This window comes from Octodon degus, unplaced genomic scaffold (assembly GCF_000260255.1).
Source record: "Octodon degus isolate 3935 unplaced genomic scaffold, OctDeg1.0 scaffold00056, whole genome shotgun sequence".
Lineage (NCBI taxonomy): Eukaryota > Metazoa > Chordata > Mammalia > Rodentia > Octodontidae > Octodon > Octodon degus.
In genome coordinates this window covers 12,810,754-12,823,474 of record NW_004524632.1, presented here as the reverse complement: position 1 = coordinate 12,823,474, position 12,721 = coordinate 12,810,754, and the positions used below count along the sequence as shown (strand labels likewise).

The following is a 12,721-nucleotide window of genomic DNA, read 5'->3' as shown; positions in this document are numbered from 1 at the left end:
AATAATTTTGTTCCTTTGGGGGGGCATATATTCATTTTCTTAGATAAAAATGAATAGATTGAGAGAGTATGGAAATCTTGATGAGGACCTGCTGACTCATTCCCAAATATCAACCCCTCAAACACCCAGCCCTCCATCCATTCCACTTTGTCTTGGCCTGGCCTGCACTCTAGATGTCTTCTTACATCAAGCAAGTAATTTTTCCATAGGACGCTGACTTCAGAATCTTCTCAGCACACAAGTGATTCCATTTTCAGGAACAACACATTGAGTCCATTAAGAAAACAGAGGTAAAATGAGTTATTCAATGCAACTGCTGAGGAGTTCAAAGTGCTTTTGGTTTTTGGAAGTGGCTGTCAACATGTCCTTTCCTAACATGCCTCTGAAAAGATTCAATCACCCTTCCAGTTGTGCTCCCTCTCCAGGTGCTTATGATGTTAACACTTCAGAGCAACCTAAAGGACTGGTATCCTTTCAGAAATCACAAAGATTTACATGAGAAGCAGAATATCAACAAAACCTTAATGTTGACTCAGATACTACCGTGCCTTCTCAGCTAAGAAAGCTAAGCCTCTGGACTTAAAGAAGGAATCTCAGAAAAATGATAAAGATTAGAAAAACAGATTCATGTCCTTGTATAGGAATGAGGTGCTCAGGACAAGTGAATCCTGAGTATGGAAACTGAGTTGGAGAAGATGAAAGCAAAGTTCAATGTTGTACTCAGAGGAAAAAAATATCCCTCTCTGCAAGTAATACTTCACTGGAAAACCAGATTATTGAATTAACCAGGACTAATGAACTACTTAAATCTAAGTTTTCTGAAGATGGTAATGAGAAGACCATGAGGATTCTAAGCCTGGAATTAATGAAACTTAGAAACAAAAGAGAAACAAAAATGAGGAGTATGATGGCCAAAAAGAAAGCATGAAGACAAACTGCAGGTCACTCAGAGGAATTCCCAAGAGTCTCAGGAAGATATCTCAAGAAGATAGTGGAACTTGAGGGGAAAGTTGTTTCAATAGAGAAGGAAAAGATTGATGAAAAGTCTGAAACAGAAAAACTCTTAGAATACGTTGAAGAAATTAGTTGTGCATCAGATCAAGTGGAATAATATAAGCTAGATATTACTTACTTAGAAGAAATATTGGAAGAGAAGAGTCAAGAAATTTTAAGCCTTGGGGTCGGGGAGATGGCTTAGAATAAGTGCTTCCGTGGCAAGCACAAGGGCCTGAGTTCAATCCCCGGTTCTGAAAAAGAAAGAAAGAAAGAAAGAAAAGAAAAAAGAAATTTTAAGCCTTAAACAGCCTCTCGAGAAAAATATTGTTAGGTTATCTACAGTAGAAGAACTGAATGCTCAATGTCAGCTGCTTAGAACAGAAAAAAAGACCTTGTCAGCAGAGATGAAAATCTAAATCTGGAGATGCAAAACTTAAAAGAGGAGCTTATTCTTGAAAGAGGAGAACATGAAAGGCTACAGCAAAAAGAATTGGAAACTGAATCACTTCTCCATCAAGAGAAGGAGTTATCTTCTAGTCTTCAGCGGAAGCTATTTTCTTTCCAATAGGAAATGATTAAAGAAAGGAATAGCTCTGCAGAAGAATTAAAGCTGGCACTGGAGGAACCACATATAGTACAGCACAAGGAGGAACAGTCAGAAAACCTTGTCAAGCAGTTGGAAGATTAGATAAAAACTACAGCAGAAGCCTTCAGACTCCTAGAACAACAAGTGAAAGAGAAAGAAGATAAACTGGAGAAGAATCATACTGCCCACATTCAGGCTACCCTGATTTTGCAAGAAAAGTATAATAGTAGTGCAAAACCTTGAAGATATTACTGATGAATTTAAAAGCTATAAAGCATTAACAGTTAGTGAGATCATTGATTTTAAGATGGAGAAGGCATCAGAAAAAGTGGTCAATGCTGAAAAAGAAGATGTTCAGCATAAAATATTGAAAATTGAGAGCACAAATCAAGAATACAAGAGGATGCTTCAAGATCTGCAGAGCAAATCTACTCTGAAAGAAGTCAAAATTAAAGAAATCACAGTTTGTTCAATTAAAAACAACTGATTTGCAGAACCAACTCAAACATCAAGATGAAGATTTTAGGAGACAAAAAGAAAGGAAAGCTGAGAAAGAAAATATACTGGCAGAGTTAACTGGGAAGTTAATAAATGGAGTGTCCTTATGAAGAACTTCATAAAACAAAACCTTTTCAGCAACAACTGGATGCCTTTGAAGCAGAGAAACTAGCCTTGCTGAATGAACATGGTGCAACTCAGGAACAGCTAAGTAAAATGAGAGATTCGTATGCGGAATCACTGGGTCATCAGAATCTGAAGCAAAAAATCAAGCGTGCTGTGAAATGGAAAGATGAAGACTGCCAACTAAAATCAGAAGTGTCAAGACTCCAATCTCAGCTCTAAAAAGAAACACAATGAGATAAACCTTCAGGAGGAACTGAAAAAAAGTTCTGGGTGTCAAGCGCTTTGATCCTTCAAAGGCTTTTCAACACAAGTGTAAAGAGAAGGTTGCCTTCCAAACCCCAAGAAGGCAAAACAGAATACACATGTAGACCGTTACCTTCCTGTGGATTTGCCTTCAGGACAGCGGCTTCCTTCTGATGAACCATGAAAATTTGTCGATATCATCTGGTGTGAAAGAAATTCTTCCTGAAATTAATGCTGAAATTGATGTACACGATCCCTTTTTCCAGCTTTCATAGTCTTCAGCAGACCTGGATTCTTTCTGTCCTTCAAGCCCCATTCAGATTATGTCCTCTTCTTAGCTTGTGTGACTTTTTTGCTCCTACCTTCACTGTGCATTATACATTATTGCCTCTATAAAACTTTTATATCTTAACTTAAATGTCTCTTAGGTCCTTAATTATTTTCTAATTTGAAATTTTAGAGAAGTAAATTTTCTCGAAGAAGAAGAAGAAGAAGAAGAAGAAGAAGAAGAAGAAGAAGAAGACGACGACGACGACGACGACGACGACGACGACGACGATGACGACAGACGTAGCTGTGGCAAGGCAGGTGTAAGCTGCTTAAATACAGTTATCACTAGGCGAGGTGAGGTTGACATCATGGGAAAGATCCTAGTCCAGAAGTTCCCGAGTTACAGCCTATAACTGAACTCTATCCTTGCAGCCCGGATTTTATTTCTGTGCTTATTTGTGGCTGACAGAGAGGCCGGTGGAGCAGAAGCCAATCAGCGGCAAAGAGGCGGGCTGTATGAACTATCCAATCAGGTGGCCAATAGAGGCGGGCACTTCCGCTGTCATGGCGTCGCAGTGCCAGTGTCCAGCGCGCTGAGAGCCCGCACTTTGCTAGGCCACCTACTTAGACTTCTACTGGCTGCACGCTGCATAGGAAGGACTCCGGGAGAACCTGAAGCTGCGCAATGGTGATGTAGCACAGAAGCCGGGAATGGGATGGAATTGGAACTAGGTCTGGAAGAAAGTGGCCAAAACTAGCTGTGGGGAGCCATAGCCTCCTGCTTAGCTTCAGCCCTGAGGTTCTTCTTGTCTTTGGTGTTTCTGTCCCTTTTCCCCAACGCAGGGTCAGAGCTGGTTCAGGGTTCTCTGTATCCTGTCCCCACTGAGACAATCCCTGCCCACGGTGCCATCTTGGGTGGCCCCAGGCACAGGCTTATCTACGGGGAGCCCCGGGGATGGCCTTGGAAGATCTCCATTCACAGGTATGGGTTGGAGCTGGTTGCAGGGGATGCGTTAGTCCCCTGGTCTCATTCTTTTTAGTAGCAGACCTAGAGGATCTGATATTTTAAATGTCTGCAATACAGGGTCTCATATTCACAATTCTCCTCAGACCTCTGCCTTATTATATGCACAAGGGATTCCTAAATCTCCAGTATTTTTCCATATTGCTAAAGTCGTAATAGGTGCTGATAAGTGCTATGAGAATCCAAACAAACGGAGTGACTGGGGCATGGAATCCGTGCTCAGGAACCCCATGTTATCACCGTTATTTATGTTAGACCTCTCCTCTCAGTGATTAAAAGAAAGAGCTCATGTTCTCACCACATTGTGGAATGAGGTCAAGGAATGGGGAGAATTTTTATTGGAAATAGGAATAGCGCATTTATTCCTTGGAAGCGTCCTGAGTGGCCATGTGGCTGCTCAGTGCAGAGCAAACTAAGATAGTCACAGCACATCATTGCTCTTTGCTTAATGGCCACCTATCATGGATGTCTGTGTGTTTAAATGATCCATTGGAACTTAGGCTCTTAAAACCTTTTCTTACCATCTAAGTTTTTTTCGATGTTGTTTTTGTTTTTTAATGTATTTGGTACAGGGTCTCAATACACAACTCGGACACCTAGTGACCTTCCTGTTTTCACCCTTTGCAGTACTGGGATTTCACTCGTGCACCACCATGCCAAATTTGGTGGCTGGCTCAGAGTGTCCTGGGTTGGGGTCTGAGAGGCATGTGGTGCCAGGAATCAAACCGTGGTCCCTAAGCTTGCCAAAGCAGGCACTTAGTCTGCTGAGCTATCTTGCCAGCCCCTTACCATCTAAGTTTTATGGAAATCGGGTTTTAGAAAAATGCTGGATATTTTTTACTTTCAATTTCTGGAAAATGAAGAGCTTAGCAGGGAGAAACTATAACTCCCTGTAGTAAGGATTGGCTGCATTCCGTGTTGACTGAGGACATAGATTCTTGGTCCTCGGGCTTCAGTATTCTTATTATAACTCTTTTGAATATGGATTATTTCCCATTTCTGTCTCAGGCCATTTTCCCTCACTAGGTGCCATATGCATAAGGGAACTAAGTAAAATATTCTTTATAGTTAGACTATTTAAATGTAGCCTTCAGAGAGTTTAGAATGCTGAGGAAAAATGGAGGGCATATTAATATATTACCAAAGAAGGGGAAGGGGTTCTTGCTAAGGACAACTTTCTGAAAGAGCTGTCTGTTAAACCCAAATTGATATCACATTAGGCTGTCTCCATGGTCAGTGAAAGTGGTAGTAATAAAAAGGGAAAAGGTGCTCTCATCTCTGAAATAACTGCTTTAGTTCTTGGACAAAGTATAGCAATGTTCCTACATGTTTTAAATTTGAAATGTTGAATGAAAAGGACTTTGTACAAAACCATCCTGAAGTAGAGGTAAATTCGCATAGTTGAGGTAGACAGGCACATAAAAGAATACAAATAAAAGGGATTTTGGATAGAGAGGCCCCAGGCCAGTAAAAATGAAATAGGAGAGCAGGATTTGTTGGAGGCAGCTGAAATCAGCAACTACAACTGGAACTCCTTCCACCGAGGTCAGATTGTTTCTGGGGGTGATAATGATTGAAGGACTGGGTGAACTTCCTTTGGGTGGATCAAGAAGCATCCATAGGCTCATTCTTTCAACTCTTCAAAAGTCCTTTGTAGATCATGACTTTCATCAGATTGTTTCCTGTTTTGAATGCTGCGCTAATCAGCTTGTGTGCAACACAACTAGGAGATAATATGAGGACTCTTTAGAAAAGGGAAAAACGACTGTGAGATTTTGTTTTTGTTTTTGTTTGTTTGTTTTGTATGTGGGTTTGTTTGCTTTGCTTTGACTTTGCTGTTCTTGTTTGGGTATTATAAAGAGGTCCTTGATGTAGTCATACTCTGCCTTACATTGCTGTGACGGGATGAGATGAAACTTTTCAATGAAAATACAGGCCTGAGCAGACTGTGCATAGCACTAAGCATTTGCAGAGCTAAAGAGAAAACACTCTATTCCTAGTTCTAATTTAGGGTTTGTATCTCTGAGGAAAAAGATGACCATGAGCCTTTGTTATGTGTTCCATATATGACAAGGAACTATAATCCCTGAATTCCCCCCAAGTGTCTCCTGGGTTCCCCAGACTCAGCAGAGTACCCACGGCAATAACCTATAGAGAAAAGCACAGCTGAGATAAGGCACCAAGTGTAAGTTCAAGGTACCCCTTGGCCTGTCCTTTACACCTCCTAGTAGTGTCATCATAGAGCATCAGGCAGGGCAGCAGGTTCTGGGGCTTCATGTCTGTGACATCTGAGAAGTAGTGCAGGTAGTGGGGACAAGAATAGCATATGCTAAGACAGAGTGCTGTGGGTGGTGTCATTCATTCCACTTGGTTTTGGGGTGCAGAGATTTTGGCAGCTCTTGAGGTCTTTGTTTGCCCATTCTGGGTATCTTGTTGTTAGGAGCTTATATGTCCTTACTGTGTCTGCAAAGTTGGTGGTTTCCAGGCACTGGTGATTGTGCACACCAGAAAATATATGAATGTATCTCAACTTTTTTTAAGAGAGAAAAAAATGACAATCACAATAAAACATTTTCAAAACAGGCTAGTAACAGAGTAACAACAATTAATACATTTTATATTGTTATCCTCACAGTAGTCACTCAGAATATAAGACAAAGGCATTACATACTGTCCAAATAATATTAGCACAAAACTTCCTTTTCAGTGAACTAAGAGAAACTCACTGTATAGCTATCTTAACTACTTCGTGTGTATGTATCACTTTTTGTTGCAATGATGGTACAGAGCATGAGTGAGGACAAGAGTGTTGGTCAGTGTCGCATGACGCACAGGCCATCCCTTTAGAGAATGAGATGTTGGACCCAGATATCACCAGCACTCTGCTTGGCCACTTTGTTGCAGATGTGTGTTCTTTTCACACCTGTGAACCTTCTCTTCACTTCTGGATTAGACTTCATAGCTTCCTGTACATTATGTATACTGGCAATACACCCTAGAAACTAAGGAGTATTGTGCACGTGCTGTACCCCTGAGCTACCCACCCATCTCATGGACATTTACGCTTAGTGTGCACAAATGGGAGTGTTAGCAAGTTCATTCTGTACTTGCTTCACCAAATATTATTTCCAGATTTATTCACATTATTGTACATGTTACTCCTGAGAGGTCTCCACTGTTTATCTCCAGAACACCTTAACTGACTTTCCATGGCTATGGGAAAGCAGGCTTGTCTAGTCCTGTCACTGGTGTAGATGCCACAGTCACCTCCATTTGCTGCCATAGAAGCAGATCTGGGAAAATGCCATACAGGGCTCAGGAGCCTTGCTCATGCACAGAGGATGTATCCATTTAAATATTAATGTACATCAAAAGTGTGGTGGGTTTAACCTTAAGAGTACCTCCTCTGCATTCGCATGGAAGGCCATATAATGTTCTTAATAGTTCTGGAGGGTTTACCTCTTGGAAGCCACCTTCGAGGACCCATGGCCAGGTCTGCAGTATTCCCAATAACAGGATCCGGATGTTCATAATCTGAAAGTAAAAATAAGAAAAGTTTCTCAGGGCATGCCTTCGTCCCTGGAATTATCTGCAAGCTTATCTGTTGTGCATTGGGTCTGGTCAGTTTCTTTAACCAAACGTTCTGGCAGCCATCTTGTAGATTTTGCATGTTGAGAATAAATGCACACTGATCCTTGTCCCCATATAAGAACCGGATCAGGACCGTTCCAAGTGCCAGTCAGGGGGTCTCACCACATGACCGAGGCAAATTGAGTCTGTGTTTGAGTATGCCAAAAGCGAGATGCTGCAGAATGACCATTAGCATCCAGGATCAAAAAATTAAGGGGCTGGTGGGATGGCTCAGTGGTCTAAAGCACCTACTTAGAACAAGCTTAGCAAAGCACAGGGACCGCGGTTCAATCCCCCAGCACCACATGCCAGCCAGCCCCGCCCCCTGGTGGGCTGAGCTGGCCACACACACACACACACACACACACACACACACTCTCTCAAATAAATAAAATTTAAAAAAAAATTGAGAGTAAATATTAATGTACATCATGCTACTGCCACCAGGGGGCAGTAGTTCCTAGTTCTTATAGCCAACAGCGGTCTTTTTTTTTCCTCCCCTCCCCCACACCCTCTCAGCAGTGCCTGGAAGGAACTCAGGACCTTATGCTTGCCAGGCTGGTGCTTATGCTGCTGAGCTAGCTCCCCAACCAGGCTTTTTATAACTTGATAGGTTTCATAGATTTATAGAGAAATGTGTGTCTTATAATATTTTCCTGTCTTTTATGCATCCCATTTATGTTTTTTTATTTCCTGTGTTGTAAGCCCTTCTATAAAATACCTGCTTATATCATTTTCATATTTATGATGAGGAATTATTATTTTAATGTATTTGGTTGTTACAGGGTCTCACTTCACAGCTTGGATTCATAGTGATCCTCCTGGTTTTAGCATCCCCAGCACTGGGATTACGAGTGTGTGCTACCAGGCTGGACTCTGGCTGGCTCGGCCCGCCCTGTGCTCCCTGTGCTTGCACACGTTTGCCTAAGCAGGACGAGGGATTATTTTTTATAAAATCTTTTTGTTCTTGGTATTTCTTTGTCACTTATAGAAAATCAACATTACTTCTTATAATTTTTCCATCTGCATGTTAATTTTATAATGTATTTTATTTCCTAAACAGAAATTCTGAGTTACTTTTTGTATCTTCAAAGTCACTTTAACATTTGTGGCTTAACAATTTTGTTTCTGAAGATTCATTTATTTATTTATTTTTAAAATATTTTTTAAACTTTATTTATTTATTTTATTTATTTATTTATTTATTTATTTTTAGTGTGTGTGTGGCCAGCTCAGTCCACCAGGGGGCAGGGCTGGCTGGCATGTGGTGCTAGGGATTGAACCGCGGTCTGTGCTTTTGCTTAGCTTAGCTTGTTCTAAGTAGGTGCTTTAGACCACTGAGCCATCTCACCAGCCCCTCTGAAGGTTTATTGAATTCTAGATTTTGTTTTATTTCAGTTTTAGGAGACAGGGTCTCTCTCTGTACTTCCAGCTAGTCTTATACTCATGGTAATACTCCTGCCTCAGCCTCCCAAGTGTCAGGATTACCAGTGTGTATCACCATACTTGGCCTAGATTTTCTTACATGCTTTTTTCCATATTTTACTATCATATTTTATATACTTTTCAGTCAATCTAGAATACACATTGGAATGTTTGTGATCCAAAAATGAGATTTGCTTTGCATATAAAATGAGTAATTTATCACTATCAGGAGTGATAAATTACATTTTACACTTGATTTGTATCACCATCCTTATCAGATCTGTTTGTTTAAAGCAAATATATTTCTTGATACTTCTTATAAGTTTCATGTGTCTACAGGCTGCTGAATTTCAGGTTTCAGTGACTGTTACTGTTCTAAATAAGGAGAAAGGACATTTCTCCTTTACTTCTTTATTAAAGATTTAATAGATTTTAACAATGTCCATTGATTTTCAGAAGTACTTCTAATACATGCTTGTTGAATTTTAGTTGTTTAACTGGTATTATGCATATAGTTTCATTTATTATATAGTTTCAAAATTCCTTAGCATAATTCATCATCAAATCTGTGGCTGTAATTATTCTCCTGACATTCAAATCATTTCCAGTTTTATTTGTATGTATGATTTTTCTCTTTAGAGATATAAACTTTTAAAGAATTTTTTGATATATAATAATTTTAAAATGATTTTTAAACTTGGTGGGGTGTGAGATCATTTGTAGATGTCAATAATGTCCTTGCTTTACAGTAATAAGTGAGGAGTTATTTTAATTAACATCATTCATGCATACATATTTTATCTTTAATTTCAACTCTGCTGTTGCTTTTTGTGTCTTGCCAGAACGTCCTCTGGTAGCAGTCCGTTTTGATTATGAGAGGTATTCAATATGGTTTTTATATTGCACATTGTTTCTTCAATGTAGTTGCTCAGATTACAGATATTAACATATAGTCAGTCAACATGAAAATATTCAACATTAATTTCTATTTTCAAAAAACTGATGGAGGAAGGATCTGTGTCAGACCTATTTTGGCTGCTTCTGTAGCCCGGTCTGTCTTTTGCAATCTTAACTGGGCGCTCCATCCAACACCATGGGGAAACAGGACAGTTGCGTGGCCTGCGTGAATCCAACAGCAATGGCCAGATCAAGAGGTCCAGTCCAGTCTTCAGGGCCAGCCATCCAGGATTATCTGAATTGACCTAGGCCTACCTGGGAAGAAGTGAAAGAGCAACTAGAAAAGAAAAAGAAAGGCTCTGAGGCTTTGGCTGAATTTGAAGAAAAGAATGAATGAGAATTGGAAGAAAGAACTAGAAAAGCACAGGGAGAAATTATACAGTGGAAATGACAGCCCATCCAAAAAAAAAAAAAAGAACGGACAAAGAAGAAATCTGGTAGGTATTCATCTTCTTCATCAAACTCTGATTCTTCCAGCAGTTCTTCAGATTCTGAGGATGAAGAAAGGAAGCAAGCAAAGAGGAGAAAGAAAAAGAACTGTTCATATAAATCTTCTGAAAGCTCGCTGTCAGAAACTTAGTCAAACAGTAAGATAGTTTAAAAAAGAAAAAGAAGTCAAAGGATGCAACTGAGAAAGAAAAGGACATTAAAGGACTTACCAAGAAAAGAAGGATGTATCCTGAAGATAAACCTTCATCTGAGTCCGTGTCAGCATCAGTTCATACTGAAGGGGTATGAGTGAAAAAGAAGAAAAGCAGTGACGAATGAGAAAAAGCAACAGAAAAAAAGAAAAAGAAGCAGAGGAAACACAGTAAGAAGAAGAAAAAGAAGGCTGCTAGTTCAATTCCTGCGTCACCATAGCATTAACAAAAACCAGGACTCCCCTATGAAGAAAGTGCAATATCTACAGAAATTTCAGCTGTAAAATTACGACATATTTACAAACATGCATGAATTTTCTTGTTCTTAGAATCGTTCCTGGACTATTCACTTGGCATTCCAGTGCTGCTATTTGTAAGGGCCATAACGGTTGCTTGCTGCTTGAACGTCTGCTTTTTTTCCTCCACTGCGTGATAACCTTGGAGATAACACACTGCAGTCACACTCGTGGTTAAAATATTTGGGAAGAAAGCTAATAATTTTGACTAGAAGTATCTAGTGATTAATAGAAATGAATCTGGATACATCTTAAGATGTAATCAGGGCCGGCCAAATAGCTCAGAGGATTAAAGCACCTGCACGCAGGCACAGGGGCTTGATTCCTTGGCCTGTGATGCTGGCCCCACCCCCAGGGCACGCTGAAAGGCAATTGAGACTGGGTGTGGTGGCATTCCCCTTAATCCCAGCCCTTGGGAAGATGTAAACAGGCAGATCACTAGTACTGAACACCCTGTAGACCCTTCCCTAAAAATACCAAAAAAAAAAGTATAAGATGTAATCAGAAATGACCAGATGACTCTAGTTAATTTTTTTAAAGTAGGCATTACATCAATATTTTGAAATCCTTACTCTGTGGATAAGTGTATCTTAATATTTTCCCCCTTGTATACTTTTTATTTACCTTGGGAAGGAACTTTTAGGGTGGGGGAGGTGGTTTGTGTAAAGGGTTAATAGAGTTTTGTGCCTTAATTGTAAAAAATTATAAAAACCCCTTGTGCTTCCTGTTACCTGCTCTAAGAAATGTGTTCTCCCTTTCGGCTCAAGGCAGTTCAACAATAAATAACTGTTTCTTGTCAAGGCAGCAAGCTAACACAAACTCCCTCCCCAACCATCTCCTATAACATAGTCAGCTTAAGTAAGATGTATCTTGTAAAAATATACACTTACCACTAAGCTATAAAAGACCTTTTAGTTATAAACAGTTTACAGCTGTGTCAAATGAATGCAGTTTCTGTTGTTCTGTACTAGATAACAAGTTTGCTTACCAAACTAGATGTGATTTCTGTTATAAATACCCCCTTGCTACCTATGTTCGGGGCCTATCAGCCTTCTCCTGCGAGACAAGTGGCTGATGCACCTGAGCTCAGTAAATAAAAGGCTCTATTCAAATTTCTACCTGGCTGGTCTGGTTCCTATGCAGAGTGACCCATAACAGTTTGCTGTCTCCTTAGCTAGCAGAATAGTGCACCTCTGGTCCTCACACCTCCTACTTCTGTGGACACAGGAGCTGCGCTTCCTGGGGGTTCAGAGCCGAGTGCAAGCCCTCTTGCCCTTTATTTAGCTTAATGGCATCTGTGAACTTTGTCATCTTCTACTTTGGGTGAACCAGAGAAATAGCCCTTCGCAGCATGAGAAAACCCCAAAGCTGTGAGTCCATACCTCCACATCAACAAAAACAATTTTTTTTTTAGCTTTAGAATGTGTCATGTCATTTGAATTAATTTTTGACCATACTTCAGCTTTGGAGAGGAATTGTTTCATATAGACACTGGTACTTTTTTAACTTAATAGATAAAGATTCTAAAATACATGTTTTATTCTGTTAAGTTTTAACCAGTCAGGAGAATTTTATTTAACCCATGATAGTTACTTTATTTTTTTGTATGAACATTGTTCAGGCTGCAATGTTCAGCTTTTGTTAACTCCTATTTGTGTTGTCTCAGGTTCGTTACCATGTGTAATGGCACCTTGCCAAGATATTAGCATGTAAAAAGCAGCAGGTTTTGGGTTTTTGTTCTAAACAGCTTCATACTGAAGCTGAAACTTACAAACAAGCTGAGTGGCAGACCTGATATACTGTGTCTTGTTACATAAAGCTGTTACCAGAATCTTAGTAAATACAATGTTTCAAAAATTTGTTGTCTTTGTATATCATAACAAATTTTGACAAGTTAAATTTAAGTGAGAATTGTATTACTGCTTTGTGTCATGTTTTACTAAGATTTTTGTGCCTCATATCTCTTAAATTACTAGGAATGTTAAGAGGAATTGATAAACCATTTTCATTTTACATTTTTATATAATCA

The 12,721-nt window shown here is 39.7% G+C and overlaps 1 protein-coding gene and 2 pseudogenes across 1 annotated transcript in view; all 3 read left to right on the top strand.

The window, feature by feature from the left end:
• Positions 1-1,796: 1,796 nt before the first annotated feature.
• LOC101560613 lies at positions 1,797-2,574 on the top strand (annotated as a pseudogene).
• A 717-nt stretch (positions 2,575-3,291) lies between these two features.
• The window catches only part of LOC101560223 (zinc finger protein 433-like), a 67,778-nt gene continuing 58,348 nt past the window's right edge, over positions 3,292-12,721 (top strand). The window contains exon 1 of the mRNA XM_023718171.1: positions 3,292-3,407. Coding sequence (XP_023573939.1) covers positions 3,405-3,407 — 3 coding nt within the window. The 5' untranslated portion in view covers positions 3,292-3,404. The remainder of the gene's footprint in view (positions 3,408-12,721) is intronic.
• Positions 9,892-10,616, top strand: LOC101568029 (annotated as a pseudogene).